At 39.9% G+C, this 12,836-nt stretch overlaps 1 protein-coding gene across 1 annotated transcript in view; it reads right to left on the bottom strand.

The window, feature by feature from the left end:
* LOC111158548 (FRY microtubule binding protein) overlaps positions 1 to 12,836 on the bottom strand; it is a 266,086-nt gene that overhangs the window by 50,204 nt on the left and 203,046 nt on the right. The window contains exons 42-47 of the mRNA XM_022520645.1: positions 9,258 to 9,445; positions 7,901 to 7,995; positions 6,081 to 6,688; positions 5,071 to 5,168; positions 4,527 to 4,697; positions 236 to 376 (exon numbers count right to left, since the gene is read on the bottom strand). Coding sequence (XP_022376353.1) covers positions 236 to 376; positions 4,527 to 4,697; positions 5,071 to 5,168; positions 6,081 to 6,688; positions 7,901 to 7,995; positions 9,258 to 9,445 — 1,301 coding nt within the window. The remainder of the gene's footprint in view (positions 1 to 235; positions 377 to 4,526; positions 4,698 to 5,070; positions 5,169 to 6,080; positions 6,689 to 7,900; positions 7,996 to 9,257; positions 9,446 to 12,836) is intronic.

The raw sequence follows: 12,836 nt of genomic DNA, 5'->3' as shown, positions 1-12,836 counted from the left end.
TCTGAGGGCCCAGGAATGCACCAGGGCTGGTCCTGTCCTTCACTTCACTGTACCAAGCGGGGTGTGGTCAACCACCACAACGGACTGTTCTCTGGGTTAGGGATACCAGTGCACAAGTGTGCTGCCTGGCACACCTGTAGCTTTGCAGCCAAATACAAGCTACAAACCCTCAGTCTTTCTGGAATGACTCTCTGGAAACATCCTTGTTCATAAGTGACATTATCCAAATACTCACTTGCACATATTTTTCAATGGTCTTCAGAACTTCCACATTGAATTGCTTTACAGGGACGACGGACAGGTCCATGTAGCTGAGCAGACTGTAGATCACCTGGAGGAGGGGCTGCTGCATACTGGGGAGACCTTTCTCCAGCAGCTGTGGGAGGCAAGGCACAGTGTCAGCCAGTGCGATACCAGCCTGTTCATACAAGAGCACCGATGTCCCCCTATACCTTTATGGTCACACATTTCCTTAAGGAAAGGGGAATCCTAACCACTAAAGAAATGAAGACGTCATTAAAGGTAGTGTAAGTAGTTCTGAATATATAGATATCATATCCACAGTGGAATACAAGAAACCTCAAAAGGAAAGCACCAAATACCACGAATTATTTAAAATACAAAGTAACACAAAAGACACAAGTTACTAGGTATCAAATTGGCAAAGTTTCCCAGGTGATAATGGTCAGTGTGGGTGAGGATATAAGATGGGTGTTCTTTTTTTTTTTTTTTAAAGATTTTATTTATTTATTTGACAGAGAGAGATCACAAGTAAGCAGAGAAGCAGGCAGAGAGAGAGAGGAAGAAGCAGGCTAGGCTCCCCACTGAGCAGAGAACCCGATTTGGGGCTCGATCTCAGGACCCTGAGATCAAGACTTGAGCCGAAGGCAGAGGCTTTAACCCACTGAGCCACCCAGGCGCCCCGAGATGGGTGTTCTTACACACCAGTGGAAATGCAACTTGGATAATTTGGCATTTGGCCTCAAGAGTACTAAAAACAGCTTATAGCTTTTGAAATAGTAATTTTACTTCTAAGAACTTTCCCAAACCTATAGACACTAAGATTTATATACGAGATTTCACCAAGGCATTATTTATAATGGTAAGAAACCCTCAAAGCTAAACAATAAAGCACTGTAAGCAATATAATTATTGAACAGTAGGGAAATGGATACAAAATTATGGCAAATTGTATGATGAAATACACAATGAGGAGAATGACATTTTAAAAGATTTCATTTAGGGGCTGCCTGGGTGGCTCAGTGGGTTAAGCCTCTGCCTTCAGCTCAGGTCCTGATCTCAGGGTTCTGGGATCGAGTCCCACATCGGGCTCTCTGCTAGGCGGGGAGCCTGCTTCCTCCTCTTTCTCTCTCTCTCTGCTTATGATCTCTCTCTCTGTCAAATAAATAAAATCTTTAAAAAAAAAAAGATCTCATTTATTTGTGTGTGAGAGAGAAAATGAGAATGAGCAGGGGCAAAGAGTAGAGGGAGAGGGAGAAGCAGACTCCTGAGCAGGGAGCCCAATGCAGGACTCGATTCCAGGACCTGGCATTATGACCTGAGCCAAAGGCAGACATTTAACCAACTGAGTCACCCAGGCGCCCAAGAATGACATTTTTAAAGATAGTAAAGGCTATCAGATAATATTAAGTGAAAGAGGAAGGATATGCAATTTCTGTATAGAAGATGATGCCAAAATTGATGTGAATGGGTGGGTGTTACAGAGAAATAACAATGGACAGAGATCTAACAAAATGCTAACAGTGTTTCTCTCTAGATAACAATGATTTTGGATGTTTTTTCTTATCTCCACCTCCTGTTCTTTTCCCCACTTTCCCGTACTACCAAGCTTTCTTTTATGGACATATACTATTTTCATTTTCAACACTGTTTTCAAAAAAGAAAGCAAAATAATGAGAACATTTATATGACAGACATCATAATAAAAAGTTGCTGTTCAAAAAAAGAACTATAGAAATTATTCAAATAAATGCTAGACTTCCACATCAAAAGTGCTCAGAAGAAATAACTTGCAGGGATGCCTGGGTGGCTCAGTGGGTTAAAGCCTCTGCCTTCGGCTCAGGTCATGATCCCAGGGTCCTAGGATCGAGCCCCACATCAGGCTCTCTGCTCAGCAGGGAGCCTACTTCTTCCTCTCTCTCTCTGCCTGCTGCTCTGCCTACTTGTGATCTCTCTCTGTCAAATAAATAAATAAAACCTTAAAAAAAAAGGAAATAACTGAGCAGTTAACACATGAGGAAATGAACAATTAGGCAAATATATTTTGTGGAAAAATGAACATTATTCCTAGAGGAAATACATAAACAGAATAATTTTAAAATACCAATAAAAATATAAAACTGAAAAAAAGGGATAATAAAATGTAGTGAGGATATGGGAAAACACGTTTATACACTGTTGGCAGTATTGCAAATAGGGGAAATCTCTGTGAAGACCAATTTCCCAAATATGTAGAACTAAATAATGTATTCAGGTTTCCATGCCCTTTACCTGGATAGTTAGTTTGGGAAATGCCACCAGAAGAAATCACCTGGATGCTACCCAATAAGGAGTCTACATAAAAGGACCATTTGTAATAGAACAAGATTATGAGTATAAACAACAGGGGAGATGTTTAAGCAAATTGGGTTACATTAACCTGTTAGAATCCCACAGTTGATGAACGTGACACTATGCAAACACAAAGTTAATGTTGCATGAACAGAGGAGGTTCATGGGCAATACTGACAACAGTTACCTAAGATTATATATAGGTGCATCGCCAACACCTGAAAAAAACACATGAGTACTTGAAATGGGAGTTAATATATACTATGCATGGTGGGAAGTTAAGTTTATGATAAAATTTTCAGTAACCGTTTGTCTCAATAGAACAAATTAGGTAACCCATTCTTATTTATTTTCATTGTGGCAAGATGTATATAACATAAATTTACCACTCTGACCACAGTTAAGTGTACAATTCAGTGGCATGAAGGGCTTTCACACTGTTGTATAACCATCAACACTACTTATTTCCAGAATTTGTTCATTAGCCTGAAAGAAAACTCTGTTAACTGTAAAATACTATGTCTCCATCACCCGCTGTCTCCAGGCCCTGGTGACCACCAGTCTGCCTTCTATCTCTATGGATTTGCCTGCTCTATAGAAGCACCTTGCAGAAGCGGGGTCCTGTTCTACTTGTCCTTTTGCGTCTGGCTTCGTTCACTTAGCATCATGTTCTTAAGGTCCATCCATGTTGCGGCACAGGTTGATGCTTTATATCTTTTTAAGTCTGAATAATATGTATGTGTGTCTGTGCCACATCCCATTTGGGTTTTTGAAACTTTAGGTCTAGAGACGCAAGCAAGTCCTACCTCCTTGCTAACTTGCACTTCACGTTAAGACAGGCATCGTCTGCCTTTGTAAGCAGGGCATTTGCGTGGGTTATCCTAGTATCTCTTGTGAGTTGAGGGGTGTGTGTGCTTTCTGAGTAATTCTTGCAGGGACAGATGGGACCAAGGTGACTATCCAAAGCAGAAGGGTGGCATATAAGAGCAGCTCCTTAAAGTGCCAGGGATAGGGTGTGGAAAGAACCCTTGGCTGTTGATAGTTTGAATGCAGCTCACATAGTGCTGACCCAGATTGCAAATCAAAAGCCTGCAGATCAACTATCAGTGTTAATGGATGGGGCGAGGACCTTCTTTCAGGTACAAGGGTTTAGTCTTATGGAGACTTTCAGAGTATGACTGATTCTCCAATCTATCTGCACCCTGTACTGGTGACATAAGAAAGAAAAGTTGGAATGCACTGATTTCAGCACTTCTGAAAAGGCCCTAGCAAGAGGTGGGCATGCAAGTCCCTCAAGCAAAAGCAATGGCAAATACACTAAACCAAGGTGGCTGTTAGTGGCCATCTCTGTCAGATTTCACGACCTCGTGCGTTAAGCTACTCAGTGACCAGAGGTGCTACCAGAACACATTTCATCACTTGTCTGATATGCTGTGTATTTCCAGCTCTAGGGCTTGGAGCTAATGTGCTAGAAACACATTTGTAGGGTGATGAAAATCCCATTCCAGTATAAAACACAAACTTCAAGTTAAAAAGCATATTTCAAAACAGATGCTTTGCTAATTAGTTTAGCACAACCATTAAACATATCAAGTCAGACAGTAACTCCTTAAATAAGATTTGAACACCTGGAGAAATTAGGATACAATTTCCCAATTTCTGGAAGGTTCTGGCAGGTATTAGTGTAGTAAAAAGAAGGAATTAAAGCTTTTGAGGCAGGTATACCCCAGTTCAAAGGCTGGTTCTGCCACCTTAAACATATGGCAGGTTATTTAACCTGGTTGAGACTCAGATTTTTTGTATGATAGTATGTTGTGAGGATTTAAAATGATTCCATATAGCCTCTATGATAATATATAATAGGCAGTCAATAAATGAAGAGATTATTACTCATTCCATATAAGTATTTTACCCGTGAAAACTATAGGGGGCTTATCCTTCATTGAAGAGCTTACCTCTGCCAGGTAGGTCACCATATTCAAGGTAATGTCAGCATATGCTTCATGGAGGTATCGGCAGACCACGTTGACCCATGTGGCACAGTCCCTCGTGTAGCTGTGTGTTTTATAAAGGGTCATGACATGTGCAAGATTGGAAAGTTTGGGGTTCTTTTCTTCCAAACACACCTTTTAAGAGACGAGAATCAATTAGGGATAAAATAGCCTGACAAACAGAAAGATGTGTCAGAAATGTTGCTGTAAGATACATTTGCAATTTTGCTCTGAGATCTGGAAAACACGTCAATTTGATAAAATGCGGAAGTGCTTGTCTTAGTAATTAGCCAATATGATTTTCACAGATTCTTTCCACCTGTCTTCTCAATAATGAAACCACAAGATGATGTGCATCGGCTACTCAGAGATGTCAATTACTAGCTGTATCACTTATGATTTTCAGGTTTTTTGAAACCCATTTCCCTTTTGGAGAAATTTCTGCTTAGTATTGGACCTTTCTGAAGGCCCATTTGGACCCACCTGAGTGTGGAGCCAGAAATCGTACCTGAGCAATCCTTTCGGCTATATCCTTGCAGAACTGATTGGGATTTTCGAAATGCTGGATCAGCTGGGGCAGGAGACACAACACGTTCAGTGGAAATCCTGGATCAGAGAAGATATTGGGGGGGGGGGATAGGTGAATATTGTGCATTTTAACTATTAATGGTGGCAAGGGATACTGCAGATTTTATCCCGAGGTGATGCAAAGCATACTTTTGAACCAACTTTACTGTGATCTAACACGAAATCCAGGGGAAAAATGTACAACCACAATGACATAAGTTTCAGAGGAGAAACTCAAAGTAATTCTGAGCTATGGTTACTGTTTTGCCATGGGCTGTGAATCAGGATGACAGGCAGAGATTTCCAAAAGCAGATTAAAATGAACTCAAGCACTAGTTTGAAACTTTTAAATCAAAAACTGTATTTTAAGAATAGCTTGTAGGAGAGGACATAGGCCAACAAATTTAGGTCTCCCTCATGTAACATAATCTTTAAAACAAATGATAAGTATGGCTTAATACCACTTAGTACCACTGTATTAAGCTCTACCTTCATGAAAAGAAGTCTGGGCCACATGCCATGGTATTAAAAATATGGCTGGTGATTTGGCTTAATTCAAAATGATAGGGAGCGAAGTGAATTTTCAAGAGGGGGTAAAAAAAGCTAAGAAAACAAAAAAGATTTAGGAGTTAAGAAAAAAGAGAAAGAAGGTTTATCTGTACAAGAACAATGAAATAAACTGACAGTATCTGCAATTTGATCTGGAAAGCACAAAGAAATGACCAATATATTACTTCTGCCCATTTTATGCTATTGACTTAAACAGGTCTTCCACAATTTAAATAATTTTAAGATTTACTTTAGGTATAATTTTGAAAGAAATGACAAACTATTCCCAAAGGACCATTTCCAAACAGAATTGTTGAAAGTACTAAGTCCATTACCTTATTACACTCAACATAAACACAACCACCACCAGAACTGTAAGAGAATGAGTGATGTTGGCCTTACCGATGGCTTGGGATGAATCCACCATGGATACTTTGGATACTGGTGTGAGCAAACTGAAAAGCTGCAGGGTCAGGTCGGTGGTGGTGAGGGAGGTGAATCCTTTCAGCAGCAGCTGCTGTAACCCTGAGAAGTCTGACCACTTGAGCTGTGCCTGGAGTTTTTCAAGTTTTTCTCGGTTCTCAGCTTTATCCAGCGGCATGTGAGCCAGCAGTCTGTTCAACAGCCTCAAGGCCATAAGGTATTCAAACTCAAAATCAGATTCCATCAAGGCCACTGTGACCCAAAAGATGGTGGCCAGCAAGTTGGTTGGATGGTTTATGTGCGATGGGTCTGAGAGGCTGTCTTTCAAAGAGGATGAGCTTCTGGTTTTTGAGGAGAGGCCTTGTTGGGTACAAGCCTGAATTCTGTCCAGTGTGGCACTCCTGGGTGGGTCTGAGGATCGGTCGACAACACCAAATTTCTTGGGCACAGAAAAGCTTCTTTGATGCCGGCTCCGTTCTGCGGTTGCTGTGTTGCCACTGGCTGCCCCGGGGTTCACATTTAGCTGTCCTGTGCTCTTTCTGCTTGCTGTTAGTTTAGTGCTAGAGCTTAAATCTGGTGATGAAGAGCTGGGTATAAAAATTTAAAAAGTTCAAAAGAAAGCCAACATGCTTTAGGGAAGAGCCAGTCCCTTTAAAATCCACTGACAAACAATAAGGTAGGGAACTTGTTCTTTGGAAATACTGTCTATACTTTTTTTTTCCCCATACCCTTTAGCTTACAGGAATAAATATCCTATTCCTAGACTTAAAGCTATGGAAAACAAAACAAAGAGAACCCTCACCAACAAAACAACAACAAAACCTAAGAGCAGTTGGTAGTGAAGGTTACTGATCTTTCATTTATTTTTATTTTTTCATTTATTTTGACTTTGGGAAGGAGTAACTTATAAATAGAGTATACCTGATAGGCACACAGTTTAATATTCTATTAACTGACAGATAAGAACAGAAATGGAAAGGATATTATCTAGAAAGAAAAGAGTTAGTAACTGCATCAAAGGGACTTTTTTATGCTTATAAAATATCTTATGAGAAATGATCTCTAAGCCTATTTCAGGCTGAAAAGATAAAACTCTTTATCAGTATTCTTGCTAAATTCTTATTTACTGAGATAAATCTGTAAGTCTATATAGAAAATGTGTATGATGTTAGGAAACATACTAAAATCACCTATCCATAAAAAATGCTCAACTTAAAAGTGAAACAAAGCTCAGCGTGATTTATGATAACATTACTGACTCCATTTCAAGCAAAATGAGCTCAATTATACAAACAGAATACAGAATTGTGAATGATTTGAAATGGGTAATTAAACATTGGCAGGAGCAAAAGGAACAAAAATAAAAAAGAAAGATCCTAGGATAGGAATTTATTCAAGTAAAATCAACATTAATTCCAGCTGTTTTTATACTGATGGTTCAGATGAGTTTTGTATATATTCATTAAAAAAATAACATTTAGTTTTGGTTTCTGTTTATGATGTAATAAATAGGATAATTAAATAAAATTTGAAAAAATACTCAAAGACATAACAGAAAATGAAAATGCATTAATATTTGTATTATTTTAAAACAACATTTCACCTCTATCTTCCTGCTATTTAAAAATACTTATATAATGTGTACAGATTGGGTGCCATAACTTTCTCCCTTTTTTTTAAACTAAAGAAAAAGTCAATATCAAACATTGATGTATTCTTTGGACTTTGTGGAGTCCAGCCATCTCTCAAATATTCAGTCCACCATATTTGATTTCAAGAGTCATGGAGCTGCTTCTTACCGAGATAATACTGTTAAGAGATCGCTGTTCTTCAAGCAGTCAGACAAGTTATCCACAGCAGCTTCCAATGTAAGGAGTGCCTCCATTACGTAACCCTGCCAGACATGCAAAGATAACAAAATTCCTGTTTAAAATTCCTGTTCACTTCCTGAAGATAAATTTAATTAACGCAAACTCTATTCAGTCTAATGTTAATATCATCGAGGGCTAGACAGCTGTTGTTAACTGTAACTTACCAAATCTAAAAACAAATTTAAGGACCACTTAGGAAATTCAGATGGCTTAGCAGTTAGCAGGCAGTCACAAAGATTTATTTCCCTAGATGTGAGGTCCTAAACAGCTCAATCTCATTTGAAATCCAACAGGGAGAGGGCAAGGCTAAAGGTAGCAGTCACGGCCCCTTATTGAGGGGGATAGTGAGCATTTGAAATACAGAGTGGCAATGTCTCAGAGATCAAGAGCTGCGGTATGAGAAGGGTTGTGCCTCAGTGGCATTTTGAAGAATACATCCACTGGCCAGAATGAGAAAAAGAAGCCAGAGTTCACAGGTGTGCAGGTCTCCTGGGAGGTAGTAACTTTTCTGATGGAAAAGAAGGGAAAGAAGGGCTTGGCTGAAGCTACAGAGCTTATAATGCCCTCGGCTTTCAACCCATTCCCTAGTCCTTGGGCTCTGCCTACAGGGTCTTGTGGTATCTACTCTCTCCATTACTTCTTCAGCTTTTCTCAGTGTACTGTTGGCTAGCTATACAGAGAGGGGTAGTGCTTTGCATACATACAATGGAGATCCCTTCCCTGGGTAGGGAGACTACACAGCTGTATCTCCGGTTGGTGGCAAAAAGACAAAAACAAGACAAATAATTCCCCGATTCCTTGTCAAATAAAACCAGCAACAAAAACAACCAAGAAGGAGCCCTGAAGGGATTTGCAGTGGTTGGCTCAATAAAACAATACCCACTGGATTTCTAGAACAATGCTCCTTGAAATGCTTTTTTAAGTATAAAAGTTAACCTCTCAAAAAATTTTTTATATTTTTTTTTCAGTGTTCCAAGATTCATTGTTTATGCACCACACCCAGTGCTCCATGCAATATGTGCCCTCCTTAATACCCACCACCAGGCTCACCCATCTCCCCCAAAACCCCTCAGTTTGTTTCTCAGAGTCCACAGTCTCTCAAGCTTTGTCTCCCTCTCCAATTTCCCCCAATTCACTTTTCCTTCCCCTCAATTTTTTTTTAAATAAATGGTATATGCCCCAATGGTTGGAGCATTTGGCGAGAGAAAGAAAGTTCAAAAAAAGCTGTTAAGACCTCATCTTTGATAGGAGAGAAGAACGAGTTCAGTGGTCTTTCCTTCCATACCTGAATTTCATCTCCATGTTCTCCAATCACCTCCACCAATCTGGAGAGAAGGTCAGACAAGGCGTGTGCTGACAGAGGTTGCTTGAGCGCCCGGAATATCTGGAAGGACCGACCAGCATAGTGCCTTGAGGAGCTTGCGAGGGCGGTCTGCAATGAGACTTCACTCAAGTGTTGCTCCAGATGGAAACCTAGGCACCAAGGAGCCAGAGGTCATCAATGGATACTCCGCAAACCCTGGGGCATCATTTATCTACAGGTGTAAATCAGGCTACCTCACAGAGCAACCTCTTGGTGGTACTTGTTTAGGAATTAACCATTTTAAAATTTAAAAAAAACCATCAAATTTGGATAGATCTTAAAGAGGCCTAGTGCAGTAGAAAGAGTCAGAAGATGTGGAGCAAGATGGTTCTGGTTTTGAATGAAGTGTTTTGGGACTCTGGGAAAGAAATGCTTTCTCTATAAGCCTGTTTTCTTATGTTTAGCTGAGGAATAACAGTCATGCACTATTTCCTAGAGTTGTTGTGGAAATTCAACAATTCAAAAAATGCTTAGCACAGTGCCCGACACACGATACTGACTCACAAATGTATTCTTGTTTATTGTCCCATTTTTCTACAGTGATCTTCTGAACTGCTTTTTGCATAGCATACTTTGACTCCTGTTTTCATAAAAGCATTTGCTGGGAACAAGTTTTCAGAGTGCTTGTGTACGTAGAGGAAAGCTGCTAGTGGATCTAGTCAACTCTAAACATAACCAAAGCCTATACCAAAGTCAACACTCTTCACAACAGTCTACAAATACACAGATACTGAAATGTAGAAGTTGCCAAGAAGGCACCCGTCATTTAAACTCTTGCCTGAATATTGGTTCTTCCAATAGCATGAAGGTCATCATAATCATCAGAAAACCCCTTGAACAGATGGAAATAAAAATGTAAGGTAAAGTGCATGACTGACTTCTAGGCCACTATCTGTACTCTCTGCTGTGTCCCTCTGTGGGAGGAAATCTGACTACAAAGTCAGAGGACATAATGAAAACAGTGATTTTGGCTGTTTCCGAGATCTAGAGGGCTCTGTGGTACATTTGATTGTCACATAAAAGTGAATCAAGAAGGATAATTTAATGTCATTGTTCTTAGCTGCTGCTGGGATCTTTGACCCTAGGGACCTGTAGACTATATAAGAAAATGTTTCTGCAGAACAAACAAAGGGTCCTGGAAAATGGACTTAGGCATGAATACTTAGATAGTAAATATAGGATTAAACCCACACAGACAGTTCCCAGTTTAAGAATGGCCCATGCTTCAAAACAGAATTTGTTACCTTTATTTTGTTTTATTTTCCTACTTAATTTTATTATGTGTGGGGTTAGGTCCTCTGTCGATGAACTAAAACATATTTACATCACAATGGACCTGAAGGCTAGAACACCATTAGTAGGATTGCAGAACCCCAGGGCAACTATGACAATGCCCCTAAAGAAAGGCTGTTTAATGTGTCACACACAGCAACCCTACATGTCCCAGCCTTTCCTGGAGTGAGGTGTGACTTCGTGGCCCGAGTTCTGACCAGTGGAATGTAAGAAGAAACGCTGGATGCCACGTTCGAGCCTGGTGTGATGTAAATTCCTCCTACGTAATCTTCCACTCATGTTCTTCCTGCACCTGCTGGCTGGACAAGGAGGGCTGAGGAGAGGCCTCTGGGTAATGGGGGTGACGGAGCCACAGGACGGAGGGTCTTTGAAGCGCCACGTGGAAGGCCACTGGACAAACATCTATACTGACCTGTTATGTGATCCAGAAGTAGCCTTCTATTACGTTAAGCCTCTGAACTTTGGGGGTTGTGTGTTACACTAGCTAGGCTACCTGACTAATATAAGGTTTCCAGGAACGCAGAGCAGAAAGCAGGGCTGTACAGGGAAACTGTATTAAGTGTATCTGGAGTAAGATGTGGAAAGACTCAGCCTCTAAGCACCCTCTGAGGAAACAGTGAAGGGATTCATGTGTTTTCTCATTTTTATTATCTTCATACAATCTAAGACAAATTAATGGCTCACACACAAACAATAAATTTCTTCCTTTGGTTTATGTTCAATTATTAAGTGACTTTTAAGTAGTGGAAATACACAGATAAGAGGTCTTAATATTTCAAAAATATTCCAAAGGAGACACTCAAAACAAGAAATGTCAATCCTATTCCTGAAATGAGTTTCTCATGTTAGTTTATCAGTATTTTTTTTCTTCTGGAAGCCCCCTGTGATAATGAGAAGAGATGTAGCTAATCTGGAATATTCTGAAATATGAGATGTGCTAATTCTCAGAGCAGCTGGGAAAGCCAGTGAGCCACCTTTCATTTAGCCAGACTCGTGTGGGAGAAGAAGGTAGGGACACTTACTGCATCATTCTGGGGAACCAAATTTAACTTTCCCACGCAAACCAGCCCCGGCCAAGTAGAATCTGAATGGTGTGCAGCTAAGGGCTTAAACGTCATGATGTTCCTAGCCTAAATAAGAATCGCACTGTGTTCAGAATATTGAATGATCATTAGCATGGGAATTAGTAGCAAATGCTTTCAAAGTTAACATTCTATCACAAGATTCTTTTTCTAACCAGTTTTCAAGTCTACCAATTTCTCACAGTTGAGTCTGAATACAGTCAATAAGATTTGCTACTTTATTGTTTGCTTCTTTGTAAAATTTAAAAATTTGAGTATACTTGACATACAATGTCACACTAGTTTCAGGCATACAGCATAGTGGTTCAACTTCTCTTTATGTTATGCTCACCATAAGTGTAGCTACCACCTGTCACCATACAACACTATCACAATATCATCGCTGAGATTCCCTATGCTGTGTCTTTTATCCCTGTGACTTACTCCTTCCATGGCTGGAAGCCTGTACCTCCCACTTCCCTTTACCCATTCTGCCCATATCCCTACTCCCTTTGTTCCAGCAACAATCAGTTTGTTCTCTTTACTTATAGGTCTGATTCTGCTTTTATTTGTTTATTCGTCTGTTTTGTTTTTTAGATTCCACATATGAGTAAAATCGTATTGGATTTTTTTCTCAGTCCGACTTACTTCATTTAACACAATACCCTCTGGGTACATCCATTTTGTCACAAATGGAAAAACAAACGAACAAACAAAACCCCTCATCTTTTTTATGGCTGCATAATATTTCATTTTAATATATTCTATCACATATTCCATTATATATAATATGTTTATTATGTATATGTATAATATGTGTATTACATGTAATATATATGGAATGAATATGTCTACATCTATGTTTATTTATTTTTTTTAAAGATTTTATTTATTTATTTGATAGACAGAGGTTACAAGTAGGCAGAGAGGCAGGCAGAGAGAGAGAGGAAGCGAAGCAGGCTCCCTGCTGAGCAGAGAGCCCTATGCGGGGCTCGATCCCAGGACCCCGGGATCATCACCTGAGCCGAAGGCAGAGGCTTTAACCCACTGAGCCACCCAGGCACCCCTCTACATCTATGTTTATATACACACACCACATCTTCCTTATCTATTCATCTATGGATGGACACTTGGGTTATTTCCATAT

Source organism: Enhydra lutris, unplaced genomic scaffold, assembly GCF_002288905.1.
Source record: "Enhydra lutris kenyoni isolate GAN:26980312 unplaced genomic scaffold, ASM228890v2 scaffoldscaffold60, whole genome shotgun sequence".
NCBI lineage: Eukaryota > Metazoa > Chordata > Mammalia > Carnivora > Mustelidae > Enhydra > Enhydra lutris.
The sequence above is the reverse complement of the archived record's forward strand: the minus strand, read 5'-3'. Positions and strand labels throughout refer to the sequence as shown.